Source organism: Choristoneura fumiferana, chromosome 20 (assembly GCF_025370935.1).
Source record: "Choristoneura fumiferana chromosome 20, NRCan_CFum_1, whole genome shotgun sequence".
Classification (NCBI taxonomy): domain Eukaryota; kingdom Metazoa; phylum Arthropoda; class Insecta; order Lepidoptera; family Tortricidae; genus Choristoneura; species Choristoneura fumiferana.
Genome location: NC_133491.1, coordinates 4,179,202 through 4,192,973, shown reverse-complemented (window position 1 = coordinate 4,192,973; position 13,772 = coordinate 4,179,202). Strand labels below are relative to the sequence as shown.

Here is a 13,772-nt window from a genome sequence, read left to right as displayed (position 1 = left end):
CCACCCAAAACTATAGAGTCTACAATTATTATTGTTATCTGTATAAAATGGAAGTACTTGGGATCACGATACAGCGCGGAAATGCAGCCAGCCTTATGGGCACTCTTCCGCAGGGACAAGACTTGGGGGAATTGTATATATAGTTATTTTTAGGATAGTTTAGTTTATGTACCTACTTCAATTGTACCTTTTCAATAACTTTTCAATAATTTAGTAATTGACTTACAGATCTTATAATGCTCCAATTCACTTTGAATGAACAAGGTAAATCATAGAATGGAATAGTCTATATGCTCTCCAGTTAACTCGTTAACAACACAATCGACGAAGATACAACTGTTGTCACGACACGAGATGTTATCGAGATGTGGGCGTATTAGGTATGCATTAACGAACAATCAAGAATATCATGCTGCAACGGCTGGCGACTTTAATGACCACTTTCCCTCATAATCTGCGATTTCTACGTTATTAAATTCAGTAGTGTTACGAATTAGGAATTAATTCAACATTATGGAATATTATACAATCGGTGGAGTGACGAGAATGGAATTAAAATGTTACGTTGGTAGATATGATAGCTATAACATCCTAAATCGGCGTACCTAATGTTTGTTATTAAATAAACGAATAAAATTTGCTTACCTACTCCATAGCATTGCTTTGTTTAGTTGCATTAATTAAAACTGAAGTTGCTAGAATTTGAAGTAGGTTGTTTCTTACACTAGCGATATTCTCTTAGGGCTTTGACATGGAATATTGATTACGTACTAGCTTTTGCCTGCGGCTTCGCCCGCGTGGTATTTGGTTATCGCGCTCTGTTCCGGAACTATGCATTTTTCCGGAATAAAAAGTAGCCTATGTCACTCTCTGACCTTTAAACTATCTCTAAGCCAAAAATCACGCCGACCCGTCGCTCCGTTTCGACGTGAAAGATGGACAAACATACAAACAAACACATACACTTTGGCATTTCTAATATTAAGTATTATGATTTAAAAACTAGCTTATACACCATTTTATTTAGTTACAAGCCTTTTTAGAAATTTCTGTGGGAATCCACAAAAATTAGATCGTGGATTTCATTAACGCTGCTAAAAAATACCCGTACGATTTGGAATTTTATCCCGACCCTGCGGTAATATACTGAGCGTACATACCTACTAAATTTCACCCAAAGGCCGTAAGGATGATAAGGAGTGACAAACTCAAGCATATTCATATTATCGCATTTTAATATTAGTTAGGATTTTTAGTTACCATACGTACCATAAATAGTAAGTTACCATACCATATTATAGTACCGTGTACCTACGTTACTAACAATTCGCTCATCAAAAGTATACATACAATGTCGAAAACCCAACAGACTCTACTTCATTTAAGCTCTAGATTTCGTAGCAATTGTTGTTTAACTCTTAAAATAATTCTATCGTCATATTTTCGGCCTATACTCTTTAGACGCACTGCAACTACAGGGTCCAGTGCGGATCGGGAACTTCACACACGCCATTTAATCTCTTCGCAGGCGTGTGCAGGTGTCCTCACGTCCTCACTGTAAAGGTACAGTCGAACTAATTGAATCATGCATGACCCAGTGCAGGGTGGATTTGGAACCCTTGTGCTACTTAATGTCATGTTGACATCTCATACTTTTGTCAAGCAAATCATAGTAAAACTGATTAATAAAAGGTTCCACCCTGGCTCATGATTCAATTTGTTCAATCGTACATGAATTCCGAAAAATTCAGCGGCTCAGCGAAGAACTCGGGCTCGACGTTATGACCCTCTGCTTGAGAAGCCACAGGTCAAACTAAGTACTAGACTACTACGGCTATAGCGGAAATAATCCAAAAAAAAACATCGACTAAGTTGTACTAAATTGAAAACACGAACCTGTATCTTTTCAAATCCAAAGTTATCCAATTTCATTGTACTATCGCGGTGTCAAATAACTCACTTCACGTGTTCCGTGTTACACATTTGAGTATCAAATATCCGATTTGTATCAATAAATATCGTTCCATGCAGTTAATTAACAGTTCCGATCAGTAAAACTCAAATCCATTTTATTTACACAAAAACACGCGACAATCGATTATTAACCGCCAATATTTAATTCTGCCGCGAGCAGTTTTCTTCGCACTTCAAGTTTTACTTTTATTTTTTTTTTAACTTAGCCGGGCCAAGGTGTCGTAGGCGTCCAATAATGACGCAGCCTACTGCCATATGAGATTACAGAACCGCCTTGTTTGAAATCAGAAGACACAAAACTGGTTATATTGCTAAAGTTAGAAGTGCCCAGTTTGCGAACAGCTGAGTAGTTTTAAGTTATTTTTCAAGTGGTCGGGTTAGCATTATTTAACAAGCATTTGCCGTACAGTACAGTACTGCTATGCAAATCGACTACTGTTTTGTTTATTCAGAACTTAGCGGGCCTTCGGCGTCAAGTAGACCGTATTGACTAAACATCTGTAGAAAGCCAGGGAAACATTCTTGAGAATATTGATTCGATAAGCCCTTGTGACCTAGTCTTTGCTATCTACTTTACTTATGCGTAAGGTTTCCAAAGATTATGGATGTTATACGCAATTGTTTGAAAACAACTGAAAATAATATGGCGGTTATTTTGACTAAATTCTTTGAAACACCTGAATAAGTTAGGAAAGTGGAAAAAATGCGAACCATTAAAAATATATAATTTTAATTAATTTGGGGTCATGCAAGACGAGCACGCAAGTGACTACATATAGAAAAGAAACCTCCTTACCTATGATTTAACCTTATTAATTATCCAGGTTAATTAATTAGGTACTACCTAAGTACTTAATTAAAAATTAATTTGGAAAATTTATCTTCTATTTAATAAGTATCTACGTTTACCTAAGCGTTGGATGTAATAGAAGTTCTACAGAAGTGAAAAAAATAGGAGTAAGTAGGTCTCATTTATTTTCAGTAGCGCTGTAAATTTACTTACAACTAGCCGTTACCCGTGACTCCGTCCGCGCTGAATTAGTTTATAGCTATCCCGCGGTAACTATGCAATTTTCCGGGATAAAAACACTATCCTATGTCCTTCTCTGGGAATTAAAACTATATGTATACCGAATTTCATCTAAATCGATTAAGGGGTTTAAACGTGAATAACAAACAAACAAACAGACTTACAAACTTTCGCATTTATAATATTTTACTTACAATATCTACCCGCTAGCTTCGTGCTCGTATCTCAATAATGTAGCGTAGATAATATGTAGAAGCACAGAACCCTAATTCATGCGAATTAAAATTCCAGTAACTCCATAATGCCGTCAAGTTTCTAGCGAACGGTATGTGGCCACATCATTATTCAGACTGCAATATGACCACATGCAACAATAGTCAATCCATTCATCAATAATATTTTGAAAGCTCTACGTACCTAATACAAAGGCTTAAGGTACCTATTACACTGTTCACTTATTTCGTCACAAGCACATCTAATTTGGTATCATTGAACCAGACAATGGTCATTCTATACTTTGTGGTGTGGTGCCAGTACTGTTTACTTGCTTGCCGTCTGTGTCGTATTTATGCATATTCAAATAAAGTCCAATTTAACAGTAGGTGTCGTTAAATGCTGGTCTTATGATAGACTGGTATTCAAATTATCTCATAATGATGCTATACACGCCTGCGAAGAGTTAATTTAACGTGCTTATTGCGATTTCAGAACTTTTTAAAGGCCATTATAAAAGCTTCTGTTCTATTCTAAATTAAATGTTGATTTGTCTGTATTAAATTTATTTGTGAAGAACTATCAATAAACAAAAAAAGGTAGTACTCAAACTACTATAATTTTTTTGTTTTCAGGTAGGTACGTTCAGTATCAAAAGTAGCTGGTTACTTTTCTACTATGTCGCATTAACATATTTGTCAATCTTCTATGGCGCTAAGTATGTGGCTGTAAAACGACAAAGTACAAAAGTAACCAGCTACTTTTGATGCTGACTGTACAATAGGTAATTATTTTAGCTTATCGAAGTAAAGTTCTAAGCTACGTATTTAATGCGAGTAGGTACATTTGTAACTAGGTAATGGTTTGAAAAACCCCTGTGTACTACTTGTAGCTCTTGAGAGAGCTAGTTACATTTACCTTTCAAAGCCCTAGTATTTTGCATTTAATTAAATGTCAAGTACTCATACCTTCCAATAGGGCAAGCATACTATGCAATTAATGAAATGTTAATTATTATGCTATGTTCCGCTCTGTTAGCACTGAAGCATGGATAACGTCAAGCCGAGGGCTAAAATAAAAATACAATTTATTAAAAGTTATTATTGTAATTTAAATAATTTAGTTACAATGGAAATTAGGACATACTGCGAGGCAGTAAAGTTTTAAATTCTGCATAGGCAAGTAAATACATGTATCATCAGCCAAATAAGTGGTCTATCAATTTTTAATCAAGTTCCTATGAAATGAATATGTCGCTAAAGTTGAACTTTCAAGTTGACAGACATGTCTATTGACATTATTGTTTTATGACATGCAAACGATTATCAACTTTAGGGTGGTAGACCACATATTTGGCTGATGGTACCTATGTATACAACACTAGCTATATGACAGAAATTACATAAATGAAATATCATCACCTGTTATACATCATTATCATATTTAGGTATTAGAGAAATAATCGTTTTAACAAACAATTGGTATATCTGCCACAGTACTGTACAGTCGCCAGCCCAGCAACAATATCTGACACAAGAAAGCGTGCATAGCTATTGGATAAGACTCTTATTTCTAGGGCCGGTAGAATGTGTCAGATATATTTACACCCTCTGGTGTAGCAGATATTTTTGCAGGTGACTGTACCTTCAGCACAAAAATGGAATCTGGCTTCAATATTCCAGTGATGTAAAGTGATCAATTTCATTAGCCAATCCAGAGTAATACAGAGTAGTAGTGTAGTTACTGCACACAATAGTTGTCGTAACTAGCCATGTAAAAATATTAAGGCAATCTGGTGCAAATCAAGTGTTATGGCGCTACACCACTGATATTCTGTTAGGCATAGTATTGAAAAGGTTTCACCTAGCATTACTTAGGCAGAGACTATTAGAAAACACTTCTGCTAGCTAGTGTTTTGAAAAATGCTCATTTCGTGGCTTAAAAGATTTGAACCCTGACTCTCGAGGCTCGAAGACGAACAAACGAATGACTCAAAGGCCGCAAAGACGGTTTCTTGCATCCATACGCATAAAATAAGCCAATTCAATTGCTCAAATATAGTCGAGTCTTAAGAGTTTGAGTCTTTAAGCCTCAAAATGAGCGTTATCCACAACTCTACTGCTAGCCCTAGGAATACATCATCTTCAGAAATATTTAGAGCAATAGTTAACATTACACAACTTGTTAGTCCCAAAGTTAAATTAATTTAACATCGAATGCTACCATGTGAATTTCACAGCTATGTAATTAGTAATTTGTAAAACTAACATTACATATTGTAAATTTGACTTGAAACCAAATTGGCAGCATAACTTTACATAATTCAAGACAATGGTTCCTTAACCCTTAAAAATTTTTGAGGCTATTTTGGTACCCTATGCTAAAAAAAGGTAAATCAAACTGGTAAAAAGTAGTTTGTTTGAAAAAATACAAAAATATGCTATGCTATGTAGTTCCAGAACTATAAATACCCAGGTATTGATGCAAAATTAACACCTTTGAACCCTAATACCAAATCGGGGTCTTGTTTGATACTCTGTATTAATGCTGGCCGATGAAATCTAATCTCATGGTTATTGTCAAATTTTATAGTATTCATTTTTTGTACAATTTTGTTGCGGTTATGTAGACTTAGCTCCGGATCATGGAGCATCTTAGATAAGGATGGTAAATCATCAGGGATTGTGGAAATGTAGTCTTCAAAATCCTCTTCGACACCACACTTTTGAGACACTACTGGAAGCAATTTCTTAGAAATTGTAGGGCAAATATGATCTTCATCGGGAACTTCTATGGTATGCTGAGTTCCGTCATCATCAAAAACTATTTTTTTATTTTTGGTACAACTGCAAACTTGTTCATCATCAAGTTGTTCAGCTTCCAGTGTTTTTCTGTAACCAGGCTTTTCTATGTTTAACAAATGGCCATACTTTGTTTCTATTTTGTTTATAACTTCTAGGCACTTATGGTAAATAGTTCTTAGTTCGGTTAAGTCACTATTACTGATATGTGTTGCATCACTGTCTTCCCCCGAACTCACAATTTTCCTTTTCTTAGCTTTTTTCTTGCTTGGCTTGCTTGAGACATTTTCAGCAGTTTCAACTAACCTGTCACTGACCGGATTATCATTTGTCTGCTCGCCAATGTAGTTAGGAATCTCGCGTACATGATTGCTGACCATAACATACTTTTGCGGCTCCAGGATGGCAGGTTTTCTGATGACCGATATTTCCACAGGCGATTCGCTTTCTTCGTGAATTACCATTTCGACATAATATATCAGATAATACTCCAAAATGTAGCACAATAGTAGCAATGTTTCATACAAAAAGACCATGAAACCTTGTAGAAATAACAACACGACACGTGCCGCCCGCCTCAAATTTTCACCCTTCCTTGTCAGTTGTCACTGTCAAAATTTGACAACCTAGTTGTAGTGTTGTAAGTATTATCATTACTTTAGATGTGGTACATTCATTGTCTGGTTCGATTGTGCGCACAATCGATTAATAAATTTTTAAGGTTATATTTAACATGCCACGCCTCGACTCGTTTAGCACTTCACTACCTTTCTACAGATATTTAAGTTTGTAACAAGGTTTTATTCTAGCAAAATAGTGACTATTTTCAATCGCTTTCACAATAATTAATGATACATGGACAAGGACACCACTACCAGCATACTAAACAAGTCATTATGGCCGACGACTGGGTGGGGATGCGGCCACGCGCGTACGATTCAATATGGCGGCCTGGCACGTTCCGTTTTAGATTTCTCGACAAGGTTGAAAATGTACCATCTGCACGATATGTACCAAATGGACATGCATAGAACTAAAACATTTTTACTATTTTTATTCAGCGAGCAAAATCACGATATCAAGCTGCATTAATTATGTATAATCATTAATATGGCAAAAAAAAAAGAAATTAAGTATAAATTATTTATTTTTCTTCTTTTTTTTCTTGGGGATATAATCTTGATCTACATCTTCATTCATAATTTCTTGTTCTTGATTTGAACTCTTCTTACTTTTAGTTTTCTTTTTCTTAGGCTCATCTTTTACATCAACAACAGCCACAGGCTCATTTTCCAGTAATCTTTTCCGTTTTGACTTTTTGCTTTTCTTAGTAGTCTCTATAAGACTATCATAAGGGATGCAGTTGTCATTGTCACTGCTTGATAATTTTGTTTCGACATCTAAAGCAACATTGTCATTATTAGTTTCTGACATAATACTAGAATCCTTCTTGGACTTTTTTTTCTTCTTTTTCTGGCTTTCTGAACTTACCTCAGAGAATTTCACATCCCCCTCAACTTTTTCAACAACAGATTTGTAGTTTTCCTCATTGTTTTGTGTATTTGAGTTATAAAATGAAAATGATTGAAATCCAAATCCAACACTGGTCTTTTCCACTTCCTCATCATCATTGAGAGTCCCGGAAAATCCTTTGAATCCACAATCAGCATCATTATCGTAATTGTTTTCATTTGTTGTCAAAGGCATTTTTTTTTTAGAGCCTAAAGCTGCCATTTTATTTTTAAAATAATCTGCCATGCTCCCTTTTTCTGTGAAAACCTGTTCGGTAGTTTTAATGTCTTCTGCAACTACTTCTTCTTTAGTTTCTTTTTCTGATTTTTTTGTTGATTTTAAGGTCTTCTTACCAAAAATATTGGCTAAATCTTTTTCACTGTAGCGGGATAGGTCCTTTGCTCGTGTAAACTTGTGAAAGTGAACTCTGGCTTTACTTTTCTTAGATTTAATTTCTAATGACACGCCACTATGTAATTGGGAATCTTTATCATCACCTGAAATTAATATTATGTTGATTATCAAAATATTAAACACTCCAGATACATAAGCACATTATTTATAACAATTCAATTCAACTTGAACCCTTTATTGTACAATTAAAAGAAAAATATGCAACTGACAAACATTGAGATAAACATAAGGGCGAATTATAGAATGAAGTGATACATTACGAATTTTATATCGTTTCTGCATACAGTAACTTGTTATTAAATCATTGAATTATTATTAAAATTTAGAAAACTTAACTATTATTCAAGTTTGTATGAATACTTACCGTTCGACAAATTTGCAAGTAAAGCGTTAAAATCATCTTCATGTTTAGTCCACTGATCATTTCGGTCCTCAAAGCCCAATCCTTTCTCATCGTTTTTGTATCGCGCTATTACATGCTCAACAATTCCGTTTTCGTTCGCACCTAACCCCTTGCCGGAACTCCAACCCATTTTCTCTAACATGCGCTGTCCGAATTTATTCGAATCATTGCTCCATGCATTGTTTTTGGCACGCAGATTAATCACTTTTTGTTTACGACGAGGCTCCGCTAACATAGCCATTATTATTTAATTAAATATAACACTACATCTCATCACACAACGTGACAAAATGTCAAAATGGACGATCGTATCGTAAGCAAGCAGCACGGTCGGAACGGAACCGCACCAATCACAGAGGAGGCTATTTGTACGTTGCGCTACGTTCCGTTTCACTCTCGACTTCTGAGGCCAGCAACAACAATCAGTTTTTTTATTTTATTTTAATACTGAATAACTACAAAATAGTTTTAATAAATGGTTATGTTTTATAATAGTGATGTTATGTTTTAATACTTACAGACATGAAAACAAAAATTACAGTAGAAATTAATATCATTAACAAAAAGCGTATTCCGGAACGCACTTTTGATGTTTGTTCCCAACGAGTGGGTGTGACACTTTCCGGGCCTGGATAATACCGACAGGGAAATACCGACCCTGTTTTTTGTGTACACGCCCCTGACGTGAGCTTCTATGAGCGTGTACACGAAAAACAAATGACTGAATTTTTGATCAAATGACTGATTTTTTTCTAGAGAAATAATAAAATGAATTCCCCATTTTAACATCCTGCGTGATTTGATCATATATCCCTTATCTGTTCAAATTCTGATTTGGCATTTTCCCTGCGACATGTAGGTACACCTATTTGGCATTTGGCATTTTCCCACACTATGGACACTTTTGTATACACAGAGTTGGTCCTCCTTCACCTCTACCCTCCATTTCGTTTTGTTGGGTACGATTAAAGTACAACCTGTGCTTTTTGTCGCCCCGGAATGAATAACCATACCTAATGCCCGACCTGATGATTCAAACCCTCATTTAAGGGTCCACGGAAAGAACATGTCTATGTCTAGTCATGGTCTAGTCACCTGTCAACTTTTTGAGTTTTTTGAGTTATTTATACGAACAATTAAGTACTATGGTTATTATTTTTTTTAAAGTAAAAAAAAATATTCTTATTTTAGATTATTTTTATTAAATGGTAAGTCATAATACTTTGCGACTGTACACGTTCTTTCCGTAGACCCTTCATTTGTAAAAAAATGCCACGTGGGCTTGATGAACGATTAAAATTGTCTTCAGTAATTTGAAAAGCAATTGCATTTTCATTTGCTTAAAAACTCCAACTCTTTCACTTAAGTATTTAAGAAGCGGTGTCTTAAAATTCTCAGTAGATACCTACTGCCTGCTATGGCACGATCTGATCATTCGTGATGGACGAGATGATTGTCTTTTTTTTCACGGACCAGAGAAGCGTGATGGGAATCAAAGGGAGTGGCGGGTTAGTTAATAAGCGAACAGATCCTGGCTACAGCTATTAAAATAATGAGATACTTTACATTGAGCCAAGCCCATGAATGATCTTAAAAAATAACGATATTGATACTGAGGTACCTACTGTGTTAGATAATTATGTTAAAATTTATATGAGAAGTTTTTAATATAGTGTAGCGACTCCTTGCGGCATCTAGTGAGCAAATAAAAAAATTCTATATCCTACATCGAGCAATCAAAGTTTCACAAGTATGAAGCATTATAGAAAGAAAGAAATAAGACATTATTCACGTTCACAAAGACACATAATATATGTTTGGTACTTCATTAAAAATGAAATTTGACAAGAAATATTTGAAATAACTTAAATAGTAATCAATTTTCAGGATAACAACCGTGCCCTTAGTGTAAGTTTTCGGTTAAGAAATACGTCTCGATCGCGTTCGCGTTAAAATCTCAATTTGTATGCAAACACGAAAAGCGCCTCTAGCGGAACGTTTGCGATGTTCGTGTTTCCATACAAATTGAGATTTTAACGCGAACGCGATCGAGACGTATTTTGTAACCGAAAACTTACACTTAGGATACCGAATAGACATTAAGAGTCGCCAGTACGCTCGCCGCTGATCGCATTTTCATACAAAAGTAGTTTCGTTATAATTTACAAACAACACACTGAAACAAAATAAAACTTTGCGACTAGGAGCAGCTATTTTGATGCTTATAATTATTTTTCGTTCATATTCAATGTGACAGTTTTTTATGAGAAACGGAAATTCGTTATTGTTTTTTTCCGTTACATTTTATTTTAACCAAACCTAATTATAAGCATCGTAATGGCTGCTTCCATAGGGTATAGTTGCAAAGTTGCGTTTTGATCTGTACTGCTTGTAAATTAGAACGACACTACGTTTGCACGGGGACGCGAGGGCTCTTAAAACTTCTAATCAATTTATAAGTTGTTAATCAATAATTAACAACTTTAATTTATTAGAAGTCCTTTCGTTGTTTCAATTAAAGCGCCGATGGAGTCTTGTTTTTGACCCGTTTATATGCAAGATGGAGTCTTATAAATATTCAGTGAGTCAAGACGTTGGGTCTCTGGCCAGGGTGCTTATATAGACCGGTTCGAAGAAAAGTAAAAGTTGGAGTTTTCAAAGGACACTGTACCCAACTATATGTATAAAGTCAAATTATCGAACGTTACGTGTAATAATATTACTTAAACTGTCGCGGGACATATTCATAAAATTACTGAATTAAACGGTTCAACTTACGAGTATAAGCCAGGAACGGTTCGACTAGTTTCGATCTTTTAGGAAGATCGTCTTCGTGAGTGCGTTCACGACGGTGGGCGCTCCCCGCACTCTTCCAAAAAGATCGAAACCCGGTCCGACAGGTTTCGATCTTTTTGCTTTTAATCGTGAGTTCATTTAGACTCCAATTGCCTGCCAAGCACCAGCAGATGTTCCTGCGTTACGACTCCTGGCCGGAGGGTGTGGGTTCCTTCGTTTTAGGGTAGCAACGAAGACGACGTTAAAAAATCCTACTAGATTTTTTTTGAGTAGTTTTTTTGTATGTGTTGATAATTTTTTGTGTATAATTTGAATTTTACAGTGCATTGGTTTTCTAACTGTAATGCTGTATTTTTTTATTAATAATAAATAAATAATTATATGAAAAAAACTACCTATAATTACACTTTCACATTTTTCAGCTCTCTTTCCCAAAAACTACAAATATATAGGCATCAGTAGTGCCTACATTTTTGGCCGTTTTGGGGTAGAAACCAGGGGTCCTTGGGTTTGAGTGCTTTTAATATTTATAATCATTGTCGTCCAATTGATTACGGCTTCGGGTGACCAGAGGGCTGGCTTTTTCTTAGCACAAAAAATTAAGCATTGCCATACAGCGTGGTAATGCTGCCAGCCTTCTGGGCACCTACCACCTGGCAGTGATTTTGGGCAACTTTTTATTTATAATTTTAGTTTGTATGTAGTTTTAGTTACCTTTATTTTGTTTTATATTATACAGGCATTGTGAAGTTTTAATTTATAATAATAATAATAAATATATCCCCTTTATAAAACTACACACTATACGTATGTATCATTTACATATTATATAAACCTTTCATGATAGTTTTAGAGACGGCGAAGCGACTTTTATTTTATACTATGATTACTAGTGCTATGCATATATAAAGATAGAGACATAAAGACTAGGTATGTTAAGATAAGATTTTAAGATAGCGTAGCTGCCTACTATGCTAAAGCAGCGTTTCCACTAAAGATGTGCGAGGATGTGTCGGAGGGGATGTGTTTTTGATTAACCAATAGAAACGCTTCATTTACACGTCTCGCACATCACATCAATGGGAACAAACTGAGCGGAGCGAGGTGAGGTAAATGAAGCGTTTCTATTGGTTAATGAAAAACATATTCCTCGCACATCTCTGGTGGAAACGCTGCTTAAGTACCTACTGATGCTACAGTTACAGCGAGGAAAAAACTTTTGACGATGTAGGTACGAGTACTACATGGAAAGAGGTTTAAGGCAATTTTTTCATAGTACAAGCATAAAACGAGGTCTGGTCTGGATATACATACTTACATATGAAATGAGATTAGTCGCGTCCATTGCAGCATTGTACTCAGTATGGCGCCATTACGAAGAAAGCACTCAACATGCTTCAAGCGAGAACTCAAGAAGCATACGGCATGCCAACCTCACCAACTAACGAGTACGGTAAGTTGGGAGTTGTAAAGTTGGTACTTTACTACATTTCATACATAACACACAAATAACAGTCATTTGTTGGAAAACCAGATACCGCCCAGCTGAAGCTGCTTTATACGAGTAGTTTCTGAGATTAGATTTCGAAGGACGGCTACTATTTGTACTACTTTTAGTATGTATAATTGTCTATTCTACTCTGATATTACGAGTATTGAACCGTGTTTACGCTTCTTATATTCAGAATCTAACGGCCATTATAATCACGCTACTTTACTGTGCTGACTTCTACGAGTAGGTGCAGCTATGTAAATCGAGTCACACTTGACCACTTATCAGTAATTAGTTCAAGTTAATTACGAGTAAGTCTCGCTAGATGCGGATATAATTATTTCAGACTACTTCGTGTAGAACTACTCGAACATCGCAAATCAAGTCCATTTATGACCATGGTGGAAGTTGTCCATTCAGTTAGAGAGTAAGAGGCTGAAATGCGTGAGTTATGGTCAGTGAAAACGCGCGAAAAGTTTAACTATCAAAGATGGCGGGTAACATCTGCGGTGCTCCTATGAATACGAATGTACAAGACTTATACCATATAAGAACGACTTGCAACAACAATACAATAACTGTTTAAGTAGCAAACACCACAAAATAGTAAGCACGTACGGAAATTGTATCAAAGCATTTTGTAACAAATTTTTGAACTTACCTATGTTAAGAAATATTATGTTCATTTCGGTTTTTTTTTCATTAGTTTGTCCGGGATTTTTTTTGCCAAGCCACTAGCAATTTATCTTAAATAAATTTTACATAAAAATACTTTTCATCCATTAAACAGATAATGTTTTGATGAATCAAACGCGCCAATTTGTGGGAAATATTGCATTCGGCTATTTTTCAGATTAAGAAGGGAAGTGCCGCAGACGACCTACTAAAGGTATCCTATATTTAGCTATCCAGTCCTGCACTAACCTATCGAATTAACTATATACTTAGATATATGTATAGATATAGATATAAGACTTGAACTTCCACAGTCGGGACCCATTAGATACAAGAATTCTTGAGCTGGTCGCGATTGGAATGGGTCCCGATGGTTGAAGTTAAGTTAGCTTAACAGAGTTCTAAACCACGTCTTGTTTTCTTCTTTTTAGTATTTTTTGACGCAGTCGGCTTTTGTTTTTT

General features: G+C 35.6%; 2 protein-coding genes across 6 annotated transcripts in view; both read right to left on the bottom strand.

Moving 5' to 3' along the window:
• LOC141439124 (tight junction protein 1-like) overlaps positions 1-13,772 on the bottom strand; it is a 72,363-nt gene that overhangs the window by 18,660 nt on the left and 39,931 nt on the right. Inside the window, exon 1 of one of the 5 annotated variants that reach the window (XM_074103271.1) lies at positions 1,897-2,225. The exons of the other annotated variants lie outside the window; for them this stretch is intronic. Coding sequence (XP_073959372.1) covers positions 1,897-1,932 — 36 coding nt within the window. The 5' untranslated portion in view covers positions 1,933-2,225. Of the gene's footprint in view, positions 1-1,896; positions 2,226-13,772 lie in introns of those variants that run through there. 5 annotated transcript variants of the gene reach the window in all.
• Positions 7,148-8,659, bottom strand: LOC141439047 (PIN2/TERF1-interacting telomerase inhibitor 1-like). Its single transcript, XM_074103160.1, has 2 exons — positions 8,309-8,659; positions 7,148-8,027 (listed from the first exon to the last, which is right to left on the bottom strand). The coding sequence occupies exons 1-2, from the start codon at positions 8,586-8,588 to the stop codon at positions 7,159-7,161; spliced, it is 1,149 nt and encodes a 382-aa protein (XP_073959261.1). The 5' UTR covers positions 8,589-8,659; the 3' UTR covers positions 7,148-7,158.